General features: G+C 32.8%; 2 protein-coding genes, 2 long non-coding RNA genes and 1 pseudogene across 6 annotated transcripts; 4 read left to right on the forward strand and 1 right to left on the reverse strand.

Annotated features, from left to right (window-relative positions):
* The window catches only part of LOC129293134 (uncharacterized), an 18,194-nt pseudogene extending 15,961 nt beyond the window's left edge, over positions 1 to 2,233 (forward strand).
* Positions 2,234 to 3,126: 893 nt separating this feature from the next.
* LOC129293899 (uncharacterized) lies at positions 3,127 to 4,144 on the forward strand. Its single transcript, XR_008589235.1, has 3 exons — positions 3,127 to 3,173; positions 3,300 to 3,363; positions 4,093 to 4,144. It is a non-coding gene; the product is annotated as an uncharacterized LOC129293899 (long non-coding RNA).
* Positions 4,145 to 5,435: 1,291 nt separating this feature from the next.
* On the forward strand, positions 5,436 to 6,094 carry LOC129293898 (uncharacterized). The gene is made up of 3 exons (XR_008589234.1): positions 5,436 to 5,580; positions 5,654 to 5,731; positions 5,817 to 6,094. It is a non-coding gene; the product is annotated as an uncharacterized LOC129293898 (long non-coding RNA).
* A 1,676-nt stretch (positions 6,095 to 7,770) lies between these two features.
* On the reverse strand, positions 7,771 to 12,348 carry LOC129292520 (derlin-2.2-like). The gene is made up of 6 exons (XM_054930079.1): positions 12,133 to 12,348; positions 11,547 to 11,646; positions 9,202 to 9,416; positions 9,019 to 9,102; positions 8,397 to 8,450; positions 7,771 to 8,298 (listed from the first exon to the last, which is right to left on the reverse strand). Exons 1-6 carry the CDS (start codon positions 12,229 to 12,231, stop codon positions 8,116 to 8,118), a joined length of 735 nt encoding a protein of 244 aa, XP_054786054.1. The 5' UTR covers positions 12,232 to 12,348; the 3' UTR covers positions 7,771 to 8,115.
* Positions 12,349 to 16,797: 4,449 nt separating this feature from the next.
* Positions 16,798 to 20,893, forward strand: LOC129292968 (polyadenylate-binding protein RBP45). 3 transcript variants are annotated; one of them, XM_054930722.1, is made up of 6 exons: positions 16,804 to 17,171; positions 17,497 to 17,962; positions 19,928 to 19,983; positions 20,055 to 20,185; positions 20,276 to 20,372; positions 20,481 to 20,893. In XM_054930722.1, exons 1-6 carry the CDS (start codon positions 16,884 to 16,886, stop codon positions 20,646 to 20,648), a joined length of 1,206 nt encoding a protein of 401 aa, XP_054786697.1. In that variant the 5' UTR covers positions 16,804 to 16,883; the 3' UTR covers positions 20,649 to 20,893. The 3 variants fall into 3 exon arrangements, 2 of the variants coding, with proteins under 2 accessions (XP_054786698.1, XP_054786697.1); XR_008589062.1 differs by lacking the exons at positions 20,276 to 20,372; positions 20,481 to 20,893 and adding an exon at positions 18,293 to 18,375 and having other exon boundaries at positions 16,798 to 17,171; positions 20,055 to 20,138; XM_054930723.1 differs by lacking the exons at positions 20,276 to 20,372; positions 20,481 to 20,893 and having other exon boundaries at positions 16,801 to 17,171; positions 20,055 to 20,189.
* The last annotated feature ends 541 nt before the right edge of the window (positions 20,894 to 21,434 follow it).

Consider the following 21,434-nt stretch of genomic DNA (forward strand, 5'->3'; position numbering starts at 1 on the left):
AAATATCCTACACACGTAACCATCTCTCCACTTAAATTTGATAAAATAGAAATATTCATGACTGTTCCGATAGGACGGTCCATCATATGGATATTATATTATCTATCTATTATTGATTAATTATTGATTATTGATATATTAATATAAAAAAATTACGAGAAAACCGGTCTAAGTTAAACAAGGTTAATTAAACCGAATATATTGCCTGCTGAGGTGACTCAAAACCATGCCCCTAAATTTTGCTCATTAAAAAAAAAAAAGAATAATTTTGAAAATATGAAAAAAAAAAAAAAAAATACAAGTGTGTGTGTTGTATTTAAGACTGATTAGAAGCTGTCTGCAAACTTTCTGAAAGATAAAAGAAAGAAATGAATGTGATCTAACCTTGTGTTAGAGCCGTGGGAGAATCAGGTCAAAAAGTTTGTTGAGGATCACTATCCCTAGTGATTCTTCAGGGACTGAGAGTGGGACTGTGTGAGTGATTACTACTTGCTTGCTCGTGTTCCTGATCGAATTGGCTTCTTCGCCTGAGGAATTTGCCTCTGAGCTCGACGTTCGTCGAGCAGATTCCTCCTCTTCTCGTCTCCAATTGGTGGGACGATATCAACAACAACACTGTTTGGCAGAACGCCGTCTACTTCTCTCTCTGCGGTTGCTATGCACTCGTCTCCACCGCTGCTCTGGTCACCCCCCCGCTCCTTTCCTATACTGCTGATCTACTGTCACTGCAGTTTCCGCTTATCTTCTTTCTCGTGTGATTCTTATGTGATTAATTGCTTAAGCTCTTTCAGAAAAATGATTTTGTGTCCACATTCTGATTTTCGATTGCGCTTTCTGAATCAATTTATTTTATAGCTTGGAGTTTCGATTCTTTTTCCCAGCAAATTCAAGCTGGGAAACCTTTTTCGTGAGTGATTGCCCTTTAACAAATATAGCATTATACATTCTGTTCAACCTTCGTAAGCATACCTCTGTTTTTGACATTGGCCGAAAAATACTGTTTTTGCCATAAAAAGCGAGCTATATTTTAATTAATTATTAAAGCTTTGTGGCTATTCGGTGCGCTCATCTCTTGGTTAATTTACGAAACGAAATTCATGGGTGATGATAATTTTTTTTTCCTTGTCCAAAATTTCTTTTTTGATGCCTTGTCTAGTACTTCTTTAGCGCGACAATTTCTAATTTTAAATAATTATTTTTAATTTGTGCGTTTGGAGGGTTTGATAGTAAAGTGGAATTGACTGAAAGTGATTTCGTTCTTGGGAAATGTCTTTTGTACAATTAAAGAAAATAATGATGACGATGCAAGGATAATTACTGTAAAGTAACGATATTGTGTATATCTAAAAGATATTATATTCTTTTTTTGTTTGGCAATGCAAAGGAAATGTTGTCCCATTGATCGCGCCAAACGCCCTGTGCTGGACTTCAAGCGGTTGTTTATTTCCCACTATTTTTTTGTTCCTATTGTGTTTTATGTCCCAAAAGAATCCTCGTCCTGATGTTGTCTTCCTGGTTCCAAAATACTGCAGATTCAATTGATAAGAATTGAATTAAGAGTTCCTGAATATGGTTGGACAACACAAAAAGTTTTTTCATTTGATGAACTTCATTGTCAATGGAGGTGACGTTGAGAGGCTTGATGCTTTCTATATTTTCATTGTTGTGTGCAATTTTGGGCGTCTTACTCTTTTTGCATTTCCATTTTGCAGTGCGTGCAGTGATATTTGGATTTCACCACCAAGTTTTTATCTTACACCCAAAGGTTAGTACTGCACCTATGCTCTTTATAATTGCAAAGTTGAAGAGGGAATTTTTTTTTTTACTAAGATCAACAGGTTTTTTAGTTTTTTTTATTGATACAGAGTGTATATTGGCTTAGGTACTAGTTTTGGTTCTATTGGATCTTCCAGGACTACTCTTTTTCTCAGCATATACACTTCTAGTTCTTTTCTGGGCAGAAATTTATCGTCAGGCAAGTGTTTGTTCTTTCTTATCATCTTTAAAATTGTTGATTTTAATTGTGACAACCAAGGATCTTACTTTAGCGAATTAAATAAAATCAACTCTCAAAAGCAATTATCCATATGAGGAAGGAAATTCCTTGTCTTTTTTCATTTGTTTAGTCTTAGTATTTCTAACTTTTTCCAAAACTGAGCAGGCAAGGAATTTACCAATTGATAAACTCAGGATAGTTTTATGCTTCTATCAACAGTGCAGTGTATTTTATTGAGAGGTATCTATCCTGTATCATGCTGTAAGAGCATTTTCTGTTTGCTGATTAGAACTGTATCCAGTTGTTTAATTCTCTTACAATCATCTTAATCCACTTTTCAATTGGTTTCCATCTTATTCCTTTTTGTTCATATCATATTCTGGGTTTGCACTCTGAGGGATTCTTAAAATGTTGCATTTCTGAATATTCTATTATTCAAGGAAAAATGCTCTTTATTATCAAATTTTTTTAATGTGGTGTTGGACAGCATCACTGTGTAGAACCACCTTATCCTATAAGCTATAATACTATTGACAGCAGATCTTGCCTCCAACTCTCCAATCACCTTTGCTTGAGTGAATAAGTTGCAGATAATATTAAGGGGAAAATTCAGTCTTAAGATGTTTTTCTGGCATCTGAAAATTTCTTTACCAATGAATTCCTAGGAAATTTGTGCTTCTTGACTGTGAAGCTCAACCATCGCTTGTTGGCTTTCAGTGACATACAAGATATGCAATTTAGTTTTATTTTGAGTGGTATTTATGGTTTATCATTTTTCATTTCTGCAAGATGATGTCAAATTCAGCATAAATCTCAATGGCTTCTAGAGATGACAAGAGCTTGCCTGCTGTTTATCATGCTGTCCATATATAACCATTTTACTAAAGTGTCGCTTTGGTTTCAGATTTGCATTTGGATTTATCTTTGGATAGATTACATTAGTGCTGTGCAGTACATCGTCGAAATATATTTTTTGCTGGTTAGTTTTTCTTCTTTCAATAGCAGTTATAAGGTGCTTTATGTTTTACACCTATTTGTATTTTGTACGCTTGAGATTGAGTTTTGCTACTTTAAAATGAAGCGTTGCCTTACGTAAAGACATCTCTTAAGAAAATTCGTTCTCTTATTCAGTTGTGTCATTAATGGCTGCATTGGGCTTCTTGCTTTGTGGAGGAAGGTGAGGCTTATGCATTTTATTTGAATTGCTATGATTTATTAGCTTGGTAACAGTTTCTTTGCTAGTTATTATGCTTATTGTGGTCAGCTTTTCAATTTTTGTCTGATATGCATCGAACATATATAGATTGTTTCTCATGCTGAGGCACTTCCCCATTGAATCTAGAGGGAGAAGGAGGAAGCTTCATGAGGTATGTGCATTTACATCTCAGTTGGTCTATTTGATAGAAATTGCTCTGCAAAAATGATTTTTCATGTAATCTTTTTCTTGTGAATTTCGTTGTGTGCTAAAGGTCATTGTATGTGGCATAGTTTCTTCGCAGCACGGTGTTATGTGCATGTCAAAATATACAATGTTAAGTTTTGCCAGTATTCTTCTTTATTGATCTCTACCATTAATGGAAAGAATAGAAATCTTTTATTGTTGTACAAGTACTTGGAAGTACAAGGTTAAAGGTTTGACAACTGAAATTTGTCGAGATCATGATAAATTTCTTTGCTGGCGTTTTTTTTTTCCTTTTTTCTTTTGGGCCAGAAATTTTTGCTGGCTTCAAAATGTGCAAAGTACAAAATCATATTTGTCATCATATTACCTCTTCAACCATCAACTAGATTAGAATAGCTCTAGCTTTTCCTTAAAAATTCATATTTATTCTTTGTCAGAACATTGGAGTAAGATATGAAAATGAATGGATTTTATGTTAGCATTGTCATGCATCATTTGTGCTACATTACGTTCAACAAAGTAAGTTAAAACTTCACGGATCTTGGATTGCACCATGAAGTTATGAACGAAGATTTACTTTAGAAAAAAAATTAATAAGAAGTTGTGAACTAAGAAGAACCTGTTAAAAGCTTCCCATTTATTCAGTCTCATCATTTATTAGTTGTATTGACAGAACATAAGCTGTGTATTACAGGTTGGATCTGTCACAGCCATATGTTTCACCTGCTTTCTGATCCGATGCTTTTTTGGTAACCACTGACTATTTATTATTGTTATTATCATTATCATGTTAATGGAAATTTTTCTTAAGCATTTAGATGTTAATTCGTCGTGTGTAGATTTCTTATTGTTTTCTTCTTGAACTACACCATCTGTGCTTTGGTAATCTTCTCCCTTATTCTTGCTACAAGTAGTTGGGATGCTCAAATAAAGCAAAGCTAGAAACACGAACATTTCTACCAACATTTAGCATGATAGCTTGTATGCATAGTGAATATTTAATAATTCTAAATGAAAGTTTATTTAATTTAAACCATGACTGTTTTTTTGTGTTCTATGTATGAGCATATTGTGTGTCCCTCATAATTTATGCACAAGAACAAGTGAAATTGAAAAGTATACTCTCTCTTAGTGTTTTAAAAACTGGACCGAACTGGCTGGTTCAACTGGTTGAACCAAGAGACCGGCTATTGATCCGATTCGGTTAACCTTTCAAAACCGGCCACAAGGAAACTAGTCAATGACTGGAAAAAATAGGTCAAAAACGGAAAAAACCGGACCGGTTTCCTTAAAAATGATATGAATGAATTAAAATTTTGAAAAAAAATTAATTAAAACAAAGAACAGGAAAGAATAATTAATATTTAATCATGTATTCATCAACAATATATCATTTTACCAAAACATTAATTAATATTTTTTTGAAAATATAAATATTTGCACATATTTCTTATTTAATTGTGATATATAAATTAAAATTATAGTATTTAATGTCAACCCAGTTCAACTACGGTTCAACAAATGAATCGTGAACTAGTGGTTAGTCCGATTTTTAAAATCTTGCTCTTTAGTCCTATTATAAGACGCTTTTTAGAAAGATTATTTGGTCTTTAATATGAGGCACTCTGTGGGGGTTATTAATTATGTTTTTTTCCAATATTATCTCTATCTAAACTTATTAATTATAAGAGAGAATGTAATGCAAATTTGAATATTTTCATTTAAATATGAGTAAAATTAAAAGCTTATTTTTTTTTCAGACAAGATTAATGACTTAACCACCTTTCATTAATTCTGGTGAGGTGATTAGATATGCCTTATAATAGAAACCGAATGGATTATATGATGTCTAGCAGTTAATGTTGAAAATAAGAATGTAATGGATTTTGTTTCATAAGAAGCCATTGTGGCGCTGCATTAATGGGAAAATCCTGCCTCATATTGTTTCACTTAGTTTTTATCATGACTGCTAGTCACTGGTAATAAATCTTGGTAGGGGTTTAGAGTTTATTGAAAAGGGGAAGAACCCAACAGAACCGTTGTTGATCGGCAAGATTGGTGGGATCAAATGCAAAGAGTGCTAGATGGAGACGGAATATAGGGAAAAAGGAGGGTTAAGGCTTGAAGTCTCTGTCATGGAAACTAGAGCTGCAGGATTAAAGTTAATTGACAGTATCAATAAGTATGCTATGTACTTCATGCATTATAGACCTATAGTATATTTCTTAATCAATTTTTCTTTAATACTCTTGCAGATATTTCTTGGTACATTTGATTCAAAAGCATCACTTGATGTTCCGAATCACCCAATTTTGAACTTGATTTACTACATGGTAACCGGCAGAATTTTGCTCTGTCAATTGCCTCTATATCTTGGTTTAATTATATTGACATCTGGGAATATTTCTTCTCAAACAGCTAGTTGAGATCATGCCTTCAGCTTTAGTCCTTTTCATCCTGCGCACATTACCCCCAAAGAGGATATCAGTTCGGTATCATCTTGTCCAGTAACAACAGTGCTTTTGGGATTTTTGTTTAGTCTTTGCCATTGGCCATGATTGTGCTGGTTCTCTAGTTGGATGCTATTGAAGTTCGGCAGATTCAGAGAAGCAATAGTCCACCAGATATGTCAACCCCTGGGAAACACAGAAGCTACTTCTTGAGACTGATAATTTGGATTTATTTTTCTAGGCGCGAGCAGTTATATTAATCGTTTTTTTCCCCTTTTTAAATTTGAGGAAAGAGGGGTTGTTGTTGAGGGTAGGAAATAGGAAACAAATTTCATGCAGTTTTAGATCATAGGTAGAGGAAGGGGGGGGTACTATAACCCCTCAAATTTTCAATTTTATCTTTGTAGGTGTTCTACATTTATGGTCGCTCAAAATTTGTGTATACTTTTTACTTTGCTTACTTTTCAATCTCAACCCTTTTATAGTTGAATTGTAGCCCTAATTTATATGCTGTAATAATGTATACTTATTTTGATGTTTGGTGGCTTGTACCTACTAAACATTTTTTGGAACGATGACTCCAAAAAGTATATAGATCAAAAGTTGAGTTACTTGAATAATATTATCGTATTTTTATCATGTTTGGTAAGGGGTTTAGACTGAAATTTTCCCTTATAAAAAAAAAAAGATCAGGTAACGGTCGTCTAAACAGAATCCTGACTGCCAATAGCTCTCATGCCCCCTGCAAATTGGCCATAACTACAATGAGACTAATCGATGTGTGAATGCTACGCCGTTGCCAATTATGCTTTGACCAAGCCTCTTGGGAGTCGATTTGGGTTACTTTCTACGAGTCGATTTGGGTTACTTTCTACAAGTCGATTTGAAATGTTTCTAAAAGTCAATTCGCCAAAAATTGATTCGAGTTATTATGCCAAAAAAAAATTAATCTGAGTATTTAAAAAAAAAATTATACAAGAGATGGGCTAAGGCCAGGAGAAAGTTGAATAATGGACGGCTGGATTCAAGGAGGGTCGAGCCGTGTCATAGAAGAGGTATTCAGACCTTCCTTTGCCAGCTTGTCTGCAATTTTGTTGTGTTCTCTTGAAATTTGTTGTAATTATAATTACCCTTAGCTTTTAAACAGCTTTCAATTATTTTTAATAGTAAAGTTCATCACGAGAATTTTAAAATAACTTTCTAAAATGATTTTTTTAAAAATATAATTAAACATAAATTTCATTATAATAAACAATAATTATCAATTAATTTTTTAATAAATTAAAAACCAAACATACACTTGGTAAATATTTATATATGTGTGTATATATATATATTAGGAGGTTCATAAGTATGTCTCAATCTCAACATGTCAAGGCCTATGTGCCTTCCATGTTGACATTTTGTTTGCCATATCAACAATTTCCTAACACTGCAATGGACTAAGATATTAGGATTTGTTTTCTGTTTTAAAAAACTATTTTCTGTTTTTAAAAACAAAAGAAAAATCATTTAGATAAGTGTTTTGACTTTAAATGTTTTCCAAACTGTTTTTATTTTTTAAGAACAAAAAAGGAAAATGACTTGTAGTTGTTTTTTGTTTTTTATTTTGGAAACACGCTACATTTGACTTTTAATTATCTTCAGCTATGATCAATCATTTGGCAAAAAAAAAAAAAAAAAGGTTATGATCAACCATTCTCATATACCATAATCGTTAATCACTGGCCACTACCACTATTGACTTTTTGTAGCTTTAAAATTATTTTCAAATCAACATAATCAAGAGAATTTTCATTTCATTTTATTTTGAAAAACAATTTTTAAAAATTAGCTTACAAAATAGGTTTTTGAAAGCAAAAAATAAGAACAAAACCAAGTCATAATGTTTTTCAAATTATCATGCCGTGACACTTTTAGCAAGTCAAATACAACAGTGAAGTAATTTCATAAATAAACTTCATGACAAACTTTTTTTTTTTTTTAAAAAAAGTTTGGCCCCAACTATAACCTTAAGCATAGGAGAGAAAGTTAGAAAATAAACCTGGTAAAAAGAACACCCCAAAAAACCACAAGACTTGTACCACTTCTTTCTAAATTCTAAAAAGGTTGGAGAAGAAAACTCATCACATTTAGGCTAGTAACTGTTCTAATAGACATCTATGTGATATTTTATACACAATGCACAGGCACAGGAAGGTTAGATCCCCAGAAAATGGGGTTTCTCAAACCCCTCAAGTGTGTGGCTTCATCTGCAAATATCCATATCAATCACGGTGAGGGGCTTCCGCTTGTGGCGGAGCAAATCTAATATTTCCTGGCCGGGCCATGACAACAGGCTCATCTGCAAATAGTGCTTTGATGAATGACGGAGTTTTTAGGGGCCGCCGGCCGGTCATCCGAGGATAGACATCTTCAAGAAAATAGTATGCATGACCAGCAATCATTCCCTGAAGCATGTTTTCAACTTTAACAAAAGCCATCCAGCACATAAAAAAATGATTGATGCAATACCAAAATAATGTGTTACTTGAGCAAAGACACATACCAGAAGATCCACCCAAGCACTTGCACCCACAAGGACAGAGAATCCCAAGAGAACCTACATTCATACAATAAAAAAGATCAAATTAAACAAGAAATGAAGAAAATCAATACCAAGTACAAAGCATAAACTCAGTTTAAGGGTTACTTTTCAATCATATAATCTGGAAGTCCGGATTCTCTCTATATATGGTCTTTTGAAAATCATTTGAAGGGAATTTCAGTCATCCATTTTATCTAAAAGGTTTAAATTTTCCCCCTCAAATTCAGATTAAAAATCATCATTTATATATAATATTACAATCAAAACTACTGTAAAATAACTATATGCCTCAATTCATGAGCATTTCTTTTTAAGTGGTTACATACTGTGCAGTATAAAACTGCGCAAGTGGGTCTTGTTATATACAAAAACCAAATCCATTCTACAATTCATTCACAGTATAAATACAAATTCTAAAATACTCTTCAATCCTGTGCATTCTTGCATGGGATTTTTCTGAGTTATTTCTCAATAGATCTAAACATCTATATCATCTTGACCAGTCTAAATTTGCCCAAAATGACCGTTATTTCCCTGCTCAAAATTGAGAAGAGCCTAAGGTATAACACAAGCTCTTACTCACCCAAGGAAGGTAAGCTGCTGTGAATGTAAAAAGGCCAAGAAAGCTCATGTGGATGAAGGGATTTTGTTTGCTCCATACATAAACCTGGACAATACAAAATGTCAAGTCTTTTTATAACACTGAGACAATTTAAATTCAAACATGAAGTTTTAACAACAAAACATCAATGGAAACATAACTGACCATCATGAATGTTAATGAATTGCTAAGGAACATAATTTTTGCAAATGACTCTGAGATGTATGGTATCATCCCTCCAACAAAAACAATCCCAGTCAATAAAGTAGCCCCAAATAAGAGCATGTAAAAGAAATCAGCTGTCCTCCCCCTGAAGGAATTCTCCTCTAGAAGTTTGCAGTACCGAGCAAGAAAGAACATATGAAACAAAAAATCCAAGTCTGCCAATACCATGTCAAAAGTTATGTTAGAGAGTAATTTCACAAACTTCAAACTAGATATCAACTAACATGAATAAACAAACAAATAAAGGAACACATCAGTAAAGGGAACATGTCTCAATTTTTAAGTGCAGGCAAGCTATCTATACATCTAAGCAGCTAACAAACCAGCCCGTGGATAGAAAACACCATTAGGAAAAGACAATGAGAGGACTGTGAGAACCATGCTATACATGCATTCAAATTAAGAGATTCGTGACTAATATATACATTACTTTGACCATCAGTTCAAGCTTTTGTCAATGATTTTAAGAAAGAATATCATGCCTGAAAGGTGTTACATGGACATGTGAGATAAAACCAAAATAAGGACTAAGTCCAATAGACAGTTAGAAATGCCATAAAATCATTCCTCAGTTTCTGCCTTCTAACAAGACTATGAAAGGTCATCACCCTAATCAAGTAGGTTAACTTCTTGAAAGTAAAATCCAAGGCCAACCCTCTTATATTATGACCAAAAAAATAATTCACTCCCCACTCCGTTATGTAATTGTAATTGAGACTTGGTTAGTTGTTAGGAACTAGCCATTAGGTTAGTTAAGAGAGAGAGAGAGAGAGCCATATTAGAAGCCTATAAATAGTTGTGATCTCATTGTAGATCCTATGCTAAGTCATCAATACAATTTGCATATTATTCAATGAATCGTCTTGTCACTCTATTTCTCTTTCTCTCAATCTCTCTATTCTTCTCTCTTCTCTGTTTTTCTCTCCAATCTCTCCTCTTCTTCTCTATTTTCTCTTTCATGCAGAATCGCAATTCTATCTCACACTTAACAACAACAACAAGCCTTATCCCACTAGGTGGGGTCAGCTACATGAATTATATGACGCTATTATACTCTATCATTTATTAAGCTTTTAGAAATATTGTTAACTAAAAAGTCTTACTCAACAACTTCCAAAAGTGTTCTCTTTAACCTTTTTCTACCCTACTTGATATGGCTCAAAGTCATCTATTCTACTCTCCTCACAGGTGCCTCTCGTGGTTCACAGGTGCCTCCCGTGGTAATTCTGTATCATAGTCACACAAAATAAATACGGCTCACACACTATGTTAAGTGCCAAATTTGATTCATTCATACCTATAAACCGACCATACTTACGTTAAGGACCAAGGTATGGACAATTTCTTTCATGCACCATTTCCCAACTCAAATATTAAATTTTATTTTATTATTTTAGTCAACAATGGCAAAATAATTACATTCATGATGTTTAGATGACCACAACTTTCCTAAATACCCTCCCTAACCAGAACTGATGTATAATCATTGATCACAAAGGTGTAGCATAGCAAGCTCAAAAAAGGTGTAAAGAAAGTAAGTCGATGAGCCTCACAAGGTGTAAAGAAAGATGAGTTCCACAGGTGTGGTGATTGTTACTAACAGTGAAACATAGTGCTTAGAAATAGTTATCAGTACATGTGTAGCATAGCAACTTTGGTGGCACAGTAAGCACCAAATGCATTAAAGCAACCTCTGTGAAAACTGCTATCTACAGTTGCAAAATATGGAAAATGGAATGGCATTTCAAAATCTGATAACTCTGCAGGCAAATTGCAACTGCACAGCCTTCAATTCTGTTCAGAGACAGTAATCAGCACTCTGCTTCAATGAAGGACATCTGGAAACCCTGTGGTTGCCAGTTGCTACTTCTCTTCAGATTCTCCTGTCTGTCTTCACCCTCTCTCTTACGCCATTCATCTTCTCATAATTATATTGTAGTTTGTAACAATAAAATCAACTATACGTGTGATTACAATTTTTCCTAATTGTACTTGTTTTTAAAATATTGTTTTGTTGTTGTCTTTCAGAATCAATATTTTAAATGTAGCAAAAGCTTTGTCATATATAGCATTAAGGAGCCCTCGTAGAGCTATCCATTATTACAATCTACGCATGTGGCAGCACCAGGAGTCTTCAATTGTACGTACAAGATTTTGATAGAAGAACATTAAAACGCTGCCAAATCAGAGCAGTAAAGGAAGTCGCTATGAACTAACAGTTGAGGGTTCAGAGCAGTGAACTAATGTCAATCAACAATTTTGTCAAGGGGAATTGAAGGCATTACCCATTCTACGGAAGTAGAAGAAATTGGTGATGAGACGCCAGAATTGATAATGCTTGACCACCAGTTTAGGGTTCAAGTACAAATGATACGGAGAAATTATCTGCAAAGCCATAACAAGAATCATTACTCAACGAAATAGTCCCTTGAATAAAGTTGGAAACGATAAGTTTGAACAACCAATGTCAACCATTAAAAAAGGGGAACAAAATTTCCCCAGATATTAGCGAAACCAAAAGGAACTGAAATCAACCCAATCGTAACACGTTTCTTTCTCAAGAGAGCCAGAGAAGCACCATGATTAAAGACGAAAACTACAATAACCCAATAAATCTTTTCACTCTTTTACACGATCAAGATTATCCCACCGACTGTCCGTTGCACTCCCTTCTTGAACTGATATTCCAAATATTTCAATCCCACAAACTGAACCTAAGTTGCAAAGATAACCCATACCAGCTGAAATAATCTTTGGATAGTTTTGAGTTAAAAAGATTTATCGCCAGTGTTTGAGAAGAACTAACAAAATCATAAAGTAAAACAAAAAAAGCAAATTTAAATCAATAAAAAGGGAGAGAAGAGAGTATACATCAAGGGAACAGCCGATGGTGGTAACAATTGCAGCTGTGACATAGGAGCGCGTAATGATGGGCATCTGCTTATACCATTCTTCAACAGCTTGAGCCATTGCTGAATCAGAAGAAGATGAATGAGGAAACTAGGAAACAAGACGACGAGACTGAGAACAGCCGAGAAACTCTAGCAGGACGAGGAGCAGAGAGGAAGATGACTTTGCACGAGGAATGACACTAGCGTGGCGAATCCCAGAGAGAGTGATTGTCACGAACCAATTAAAATGGGCATGTGTTAATTAATATTTACACTAAACAGTGCCTTCAAACTTTAGGAGTAATAAGTAATTTTAAGTAGTTTAAAAATTGTATAAAAATAAATTTATTTTGTAAAAATAATAAGATATGTTTAGTTATAATAATAAACAAGTAATGATCAGTTAATTATTATTAAATTTTATGATATCTTTTTTAATTATTTTAAAATTTAAAATTTCATGATATGTTAATATATACTGTTTCTTTAAAACAATTTCTTTTATAAATCGTATTAAATTATTTTTAAAAGATACTCAAAGTAATTTTTTAAAAAATTAAAAATATATTTTTTAAAATTTTAATTATTTTTAAAAGTTTAAACAGATATTATAAAAGCTTATAAAATAATTTAAAAAAAAATAAGTGACTTTTTGTATAAAATAAACTAAAACAAACTGGCCCTAACTTAATTCAATTCAATACAATTAAATGTATAAATGTATAATTAGCATTTAGCAATATTGTATAAAAATATTTGATAACTAGTCTGGTTAGGAAGGATTTGGCATGCATAAAGTTCTGAGATTTAGATGTTAAAAAATATAAGATATTTTTAATATTTAAAAGCTTAATTAATCTTTATTTTTAAAAATATCATTAGTAACTCATTTTTTATTTATTTTAAAATAAAATATCATATTAAATAAAAGTAAATAAATACATATGATTTTAACAATTACTCTCTTTGTTCAAAAATGTAAAATATTTTTTGAGAAGTTAAATTTTAAAAAATGTAAGATATTTTTAGTCTTTCAAGGTGTAATTATTAGTTTTTTTAAAAGTGCCCCTATTGATAATGATTTTGTATTTATTATAAAATGTTTAATAAAAATAAATATAAAAAGATAGAGTTAATTAGAAAATAGGTAATTACTTTATTAGAGGTAAGATTCGGTTAAAAATGCTTTATAATTTTTAACCAGAGTAAGTAATTTATTGAAGAATGAGATTCGATTAAAAATAATTTATATTTTTAACAGAGAGAGTATAATATAAAAGGAAAACCTTATATATTCAGCTTTATATATTTAATGTATTTGTTTTCAATTAAATCAACACATGTATATCTTTTATATATATTATTTTTCTATAATAAATTATTATTTTGGTCAAAAAATATAATAAATTATTATTAATTTAATTATCATATTAAAATTCACTTATTATGAAGAAGATAAACCATTCCAAATAAATTTAGTTGAATTGAAAAAAGATATATTTTAATTCTACACAATTCTCCTAGACCATATATTTAAAATCTTTAAATTTATATTTTACTTGTTAGTTGTTAAAATCAAACTAGTAAAAACTGGACCAACCCTGAATTGAAAGAAGGCAGTATTCCATGTAGTGATATATTGTGGTCTCCAGTTGTGATAAGATAAGTATATTTTTAGTTATGTATAATTAATTAAAGTTTTAAATAAAAATAAAGATAATGTAAAATTCAATGAAAAGTAACTTAAAATTATATAAAATAAAATGTTTTCCAACCTAGAAACAACAAAAAAAATAACATTAAGGAGCATTAAAGAGAGTAATGATAAGAAATGAAAATGAAATTGATAAAGATAGCAAAAAAGTTATCATTTAAAAAATAAAAAACAAAATACATACGAGATGTAAAATATAGGGTGTGTAGGGGTGTGTTTGTTTGAAGGGACAAAACTTTTGTCAATTTACTTGTATCAATCAAATTTTAAATACTTTGACTTTTTTTATTAAGAGGGGAAAAAAACCTCAAGTATTTGGCATTTGATTATACAAGTAAATCAACTTAAGTCTCCTTTTCAAACTTTTTATCACATTATAGAATTGATTAATTTTATAATTTAATTCGATCGAGCCTCAAAAAGTGATTAATTATTTTTCAAATGTGATCAAAAAATTATGACTTGGTATGAAAGCCATCAACCTACATGAGCTGTTCAATTGCATTTTGGTAAAGACTCAACTAGGATTTTATTCCATAGGCTTAGGCATCTATGCATGGCAACTCTTGAACAATTTAACAACTTCAAAGGTTTTGTTGATTCTTCATTATTCAATGGTTCATGAATATGTATGTTTATAAAATGTATTCTTTTTCATTCAACATGTAAATTTAAATGACAAATGGTGGTTGATCCCCACAAGAATGCACATTGATTATGTTTTGGATGTATGTTCATTGGTTTGTACAACGAACAAGTGAGGATTGAGATGCATGTTCTCTGACTTGTTAAATAGACAAATGGTGAATGCAATCTTTTTATGTTAAATGAAAACAAATGTTTGAAAACACATTTTAGGTAGAATCAAACAAGATTTTAAGACCTTTTCTAACTAGCATAAACTATTATTGATATAATCCCTCCATTAAAAAATATAAAATATTTTTAAAAAGTTAGATATTAAAAAAATATAAAATATTTTTAATCTTTCGAGGTGTAATCATTGTCTTTTTTTTCAAAAGTGTTCCTATTAATAAATAACTTTATATTTATTATAGGATGTTTAATAAAGGTAAATATAAAAAGATAGAGTTAATTTGAAGGTAGATAATTACTTTATTAGAAGGTAAGATTTAATTAAAGATGTCTTATATTTTTTAAGCAGATAGAGCATGTATAATACATAATTTATATATGCATGCACTGTTTCTGTAGCCACTAAAAGATTGAGAAACAAGCCATGTATAAAAAATAAAAAAAATAACAATAATGGTAAATGATAATCAACTCATTTTTTTTAATTGTTGAAGAACTATTTTTTGGGAAATTACCTATGAGTTTCAAGTAAGAAAATTAACCACAAATAGGTTACCCGAATTTCATTTTATATTAATAGGTTTCAAAGGAAAAAACTTTCATATTTAGTATTAAAGTTACTTTATTTATATCTAATTTAATATTTTAATATTTATATTTTAAACTTTCATATTTATAGAAATATTTAATATAGTTACACATTTAAGATTTGAATTCAAAACTAATGATTAAGTTAGCATAATTCTTTACTAGTCGTGTTATATGCTCCTTGGTAGTCAACTTTGAATTTAGTATAATACAATGTTTTGGAAATAAATCCTCATAATATTTTAATTTTCATATATTCCTTGATACATAATATTCACAACTTAATTGTCTATTTTCTATTTGATTTGTTGGTTGCACATTCATTATCATCATTAGAATTTTCTTAAAAACGAGATCATAATATATATTTTTTTATAGCAGTTAGATGAATAATATATTTGGCTTAATGATGCGATCATAAATTTTTCACATCAAATCAAAATTGCCAATTAAATGAACGAATGAAGGGGGACGCATTTGGAGAGAGTCATGCGAAGAGAAAGTATTGAGAGATTCTCTACTGCTTTTACATAATTGCTTTCGTGTTATTAATATCATTACAGAACCAGATAATTGTAAGGTAAAAATATAAAAGTTAAAAAAGTTTACAAACAGCCCCAAATTTAAATAAAATATATAATTAAATATATTTACTTAATATTAGGTTGAATATAGTTGAAAAACTACAATTCATCCTGTTGGGGAAAAAAAAAACAAATCGCCAATATTTTATCATTTAATGGCCCGGTTAATTTTACAAAACCTTCGATAAATTTACAATTTTTTTTTGCAATATATTCAATAGAACAAAAGAGTTCAATGCATCTAAAATTCAGTGTATATTTAGTTATTCAGTTTACATTTGGTAAAAATATATTTAGAGGATTCAATTCTTTGTTGAATTCGGTGAAAGCATATCCTTAATATGATTTTAATGTGCTTTTGAATATTACCATATCATATAAAGAGTCAATGCGCTTCTCATGTTAGTAATGGTATAACTAATTAATTTTTTAAAAATATACTTATAGAAATAAAAATAACTTATTTCATGCTGTAGTAATGAAATTTTTTTATAATTTATAAGTATTATGCGATGATAAATTAATTTTTACATTTAAACTATTATAATAATTATAACTTAGCCAATGAAGATTAATTTAATTTAATTGGATGTGTCTCATTTTAAAAATACGTGGATTCATGAGAATTTTTTATGAGCAATTTACTAATTTATAAATATTTTTTAAATGATCTTTATCCTTGAGGCATGCATTGGATCTGATAATTTTCTAGAATCTAACTCAGTTAAAGTTTTTTAAATAAAAAATATATCACCAAACCTTTTATTTATGCCATTTTATTTTTTGGTATGATCGCTTAAAATGACCCAATCCAATGAAAGGCCACCAGCGAAGCCCATGACGATAGAGCAAGTTTTGTTTCTTTTGGGTACTTCTTATCAGAAAAACGGGTCAAAATAAAAATCTGATCACCTTTTCTTTTTTAGGGTTAGGGTTTGAGGCTCTATATAGCTCAAGCCAGGAGATACATTCGCTCTCTCTTTCTCGTTCACTCTCTACCTTTCGAGAATCCCAGATTTCTTCCTCACGATGATGCAGCCTGGACCTGGCATGGCTCCCCCAAACATGGGTCAGCAACCCACCCAGCAATACCAGCAGCAGCAACCCTACATGATGATGCCACCGCAGGCTCAGGCACCGCCTATGTGGGCTCCTTCTGCCCAGCCCCCGCCGCCGCAGCAGGCGGTTGCTCCGCCGCAACCCACCCAACACGTCCAGCCTAGCAGCGCCGATGAGGTCCGTACCCTTTGGATCGGTGATTTGCAGTACTGGATGGATGAGAGCTATCTCTATACTTGTTTTGCGCATACCGGTGAGGTAAATATTATTCCTTTGTATTTTCCTGGTTTTTGATTTCTTTTTTTGGTTTGAAATTGCTGTGCTATTTGATTTTCCTCCTCCTGTATGGTTCGGTTCGATAGAGCCATGGACGGGAGATATAGCATTTAATAGCGCTGGAATTACACTGTAGAATATGATTAGTACTGGGGTGGGATGGACTTGTATCAAATCGAGTACATAATTTAGGGAATGAAAACTGGATTCCGTCGGTGATTTGTATACTGTATTTTCTCAATTTATCCTGTTGAATCCCACGGGTGGCCTACGATCTTTCTGTGATGGAAGAAATCATTTTTTGTAGGTGGCTTCTGTGAAAGTCATTCGGAATAAGCAAACTAATGCGTCGGAAGGTTATGGGTTTATTGAGTTTTTCACTCGTGCTGCTGCTGAGAGAATTCTTCAATCATATAATGGCACAATTATGCCTAACGGTGGGCAAAACTTTAGATTAAATTGGGCTACTTTTAGTTCGGGCGATAGGCGTCATGATGATTCTCCAGATTACACAATTTTTGTGGGGGACTTGGCTGCCGATGTCACAGATTACATGCTGCAGGAGACATTTCGGGCCAGATATCCCTCAGTTAAGGGCGCAAAAGTGGTAATTGATAGGCTCACTGGGCGGACTAAGGGTTATGGTTTTGTCAAGTTTGGGGATGAGAATGAACAGATACAAGCTATGAGTGAGATGCAAGGGGTTCTTTGCTCAACAAGACCCATGCGAATTGGACCGGCCACAAACAAAAACCTTGGGGGACAGCAAAAAGGTTTTTCTCGTTCATGATTTATGTTCTGGCCTTTTGTTGTGAATGTCTGCTTGGTTTGCTACCCTAAGATGTTTGAAAGCAAAGCTGACTTTCTTCTGATTGTCTGTTTCTCCTTTGTTATAGTGAGAATGCTGATTTATATTTAAGATTTTGCTCGTCACTTATTATGTGCATTCTAAATTTTATTGTTTAAGTTTGGTTCCTTTCAGTTACGCATTAGAAGATGTGCTATCCAGAGTCATTTCTTCCTGTAATTTCCTTTAAAAATTTCGGATACATAAATGATCTAGAATCTTAAAATCTTATGGTACTCCTGTTGTCTCAAAGCAGGGTGTCAGGAGGCTCTGTCATCTCGGAGCCTGGAACTGTTTTCAGCTGAAATGGTTACCATTTTAGTGCATGGCCTTGCTTAGGTCAGTTTCCCATTTATGTCTTGCCCGTTACTTTCCGCGTCATTTTCCTGTTTCCACTACAATTTCAAGTAGTTCTTTTCATTTCATTTGGCTGGTTTAGTTTTTAGCCAAGTTTTGTTTTAAGGCTATTCCAGTTATATATATTTGTTCAGTCAGCCGTTCTTTATCTTTACTCCATAAATTTCATTCCTATCGGCTTGCCAAAAAAGTTACATCTTTAAAGTTCTTTAGATGTGTTCCCTTGTTCCAAAGCGCATTTTCATACTTTTTATAGTTTCTTTTGCTATTCCATCTGCTGCCTAGCTGCATTACTTTCAGTTTCCAATCTTCAGTCCTTAAGATAAAATTGGAGGAGTGCCAATGTGGGCTGATTGATCTTGCGAGAAACTGCAGTTCACAGGCTGTGCTATTACATGGTCACAACATTTTAATTCCTTCTCTACGGCCTGATAATTTCTTAATATTATACCTTCATAATTGAAGTTTTAGTTTATCTTTTATTTCATTTCCATTTAGGCGAGTAACTTGTAAAATAGCTTGTCAGCAACATTTAACTGCACCAGTATTTGACATCTGCCTTCCGTCTTTTGTCTCTATTGGCGTCTCCAAACCTCATTTCTTTTGTGTGAAAGTTGGCTGTTAGCAAGTGGAAAATGTCAAGAGTGTGGGAAAGGGTTGGATAACAAATGATGTGGGATGATTTTTAAGTTCAACACTCAACTTCATCGGCATCCTTACTCTTTGTATCTTTTTTAGTTTTATTTGTCTGCACATCCTCGTCAGCAAATGTATTATTTGTCACTGCATATTTGCCTCTGTTATGGCCTCTATTCAGATACATTTGTAATGGTGCCAAAATATTTCTCTCGTCCTTGCAAAAGTATTTCTGTCGGACTTGCCAAAATATTTCTGTTGAACTCATTAACTAGCTCGGTGGATGCTTCATCTTGTAGATATGAATTTATTGCTTTAGTTTTAATAGTATTTAATTTGTCTTGGAGTTTTGTGGTTTATGTGTGGTGCAAAGATTTCCTATGATTGCGTGAGTTCTGAAGTATATGGATATGGATACTCCCTTTGGTCCTAAATATAATGGACAAATAACTTCTTAACAAGTATTAAGAAACTTAGTTTAAATTAGTCGAACATAATGAATTTGTCACAAATTGCTTAACTTGTTCCAAAAGTGTCCCTTATTAAATGGTGATTTAACTGTGACTTGTAATTGATAATCCTAATTAAATGGGGGTTTTTTTTTTTGGAAAAAATGATAAATGTACCATACAGTCAGACATGTGCCTTGTATTTTAGGCCTTCACAAGGCTCCAAAAAAGTGTCTTGTAACTGAAGAGCAGATGGAGTGTGAACTATTATTTTAGACTTGCCTGGTAACTGTTATGACTGGCTGTATTTCCGTATGAAACTTGGAAATTGGGCCTTCCATATTTCATCTATTTGTTCGCTATTTGTTCATGGTGCTTTATGTATGAAAATTTCCCTTCCCTGCATTTTATTTTTCGTCATTTTATTTCTCTTCTACCTTGAACTGCAGCTTCCTATCAGAATCCTCAAGGGTCACAGAACGAGAATGATCCAAATAACACAACTGTGCGTACTTCTTCATGATGTAGTAATTACTTGCTTCCCTGCTTGTTGGTGACATTTTTTTCCTGCTGCAGATTTTTGTCGGCAATTTGGATCCTAATGTTACAGATGATCATTTGAGGCAAGTTTTTGGCAATTATGGAGAATTAATACATGTGAAGATTCCAGCAGGCAAGAGATGTGGATTTGTCCAATTTGCTGACAGGTAATTTGATCTTCCTAATCATCTTGATTAAGCATTTTTTGAGTCTATAGCAAGCTGTCTGATTGTGCCACATGCTTTTTCACGCACCAGGAGCTGTGCCGAAGAAGCTCTGCGGATGCTAAATGGTACGGTGTTGGGTGGACAAAATGTCCGTCTTTCATGGGGCCGCAGTCCTTCGAACAAACAGGTAACACCAACTGGATTCTGTAATATTACACCACCTCGACATCGGGGTGTTTCTGATATTAAGCCAGATCATCCTGATGCACTGAATGCTTTTGTTGGTGGTCATCAGGCTCAGCCAGATCCAAGCCAGTATGGGGGGTATTACGGGTATGCTCAAGGGTATGAGAATTATGGATACCCTCCTGCTGCTACACAGGATCCCAACATGTATGGAAGCTATCCAGGGTATGCTAATTATCAACCACCACAGCAACAACAGCAAATGGGGTATAGCTAAGTAGGAGCCCAGGCCTGCATTTTCTGCTTCTGTAATCCTATTATACTTATTGGAGTGTCCCATCTCTGCTCTCGTACCCTTGCTTTTGCTTCCCTTGATTGCCTTATTTGAACCCTATGTTATATCCATCCTATATTTATCTGTTGCGAGTATGTTTCCTTTTTTCATCTTTTCCAGTAATTGCTAGAGCATAAATATTTGTGAATTTATCTCCTTTATTTATCGAGTACTTGCTGTTATATTTATCTTGGAAGTGTTTTTCCAGGCCATAAATCTTTGTGAATGGGTCTCATCAATTATCTCTTGTACTTTCTGTGGGCATTTTCTCCGTAGCATTTCTTCTTTACCCTTGTTGGGAGTCATGCAATCACCAAGTTATCAAGACTTTTGATGGCTTCTAAAGAAAAAAATCAAATATCCATTCGAGTAGATGCGTGAAAAAAAAAAAATTAATTAGTCTCACCTAGGGACAGGTTTGAGAGTTGCTTATGACGGAATGGAATGGTTAAGGGCTGTACCATTGTTTGAGAGATTTTTTTGAAGGTATATAATGGCATGCGATAACCTCTCAAGTCTCTCCAATCTACTTTTACACTCGCTTTTTCTATAGCAAATAATGTTATTGCAAATTTATCCCATTTTTTCAGTTCGTTATTTCTTGTCCGACTGTAAAATTTGAAAAACATAATTTCAACTTGTTTTATTTCATTGATTTTGTAATGGTTCTCAATTAGTTAACAAATGAAACCATTTCTTCTTTCAAAAAAATTCCCAAACAAGAGAGGT

Source organism: Prosopis cineraria, unplaced genomic scaffold, assembly GCF_029017545.1.
Source record: "Prosopis cineraria cultivar Desert tree isolate PC_DT_omini unplaced genomic scaffold, ASM2901754v1 PC14, whole genome shotgun sequence".
Taxonomy (NCBI): domain Eukaryota; kingdom Viridiplantae; phylum Streptophyta; class Magnoliopsida; order Fabales; family Fabaceae; genus Prosopis; species Prosopis cineraria.

Bases quoted from the DNA above. Each gene is read 5' to 3' on its own strand.
- LOC129292520 (XM_054930079.1), bottom strand. From the start codon at position 12,231: ATGGCTCAAGCTGTTGAAGAATGGTATAAGCAGATGCCCATCATTACG. The intron at 9,103-9,201 runs GTCAGTTATGTT...TGTATTGTCCAG, and splicing joins ATTCATTAACATTCATGATG to GTTTATGTATGGAGCAAACA. The intron at 8,299-8,396 runs GTATGTGTCTTT...AACATGCTTCAG, and splicing joins GTGCTTGGGTGGATCTTCTG to GGAATGATTGCTGGTCATGC.
- LOC129292968 (XM_054930722.1), top strand. From the start codon at position 16,884: ATGATGCAGCCTGGACCTGGCATGGCTCCCCCAAACATGGGTCAGCAA. The intron at 17,172-17,496 runs GTAAATATTATT...CATTTTTTGTAG, and splicing joins GTTTTGCGCATACCGGTGAG to GTGGCTTCTGTGAAAGTCAT. The intron at 20,373-20,480 runs GTAACACCAACT...GGTGGTCATCAG, and splicing joins GCAGTCCTTCGAACAAACAG to GCTCAGCCAGATCCAAGCCA.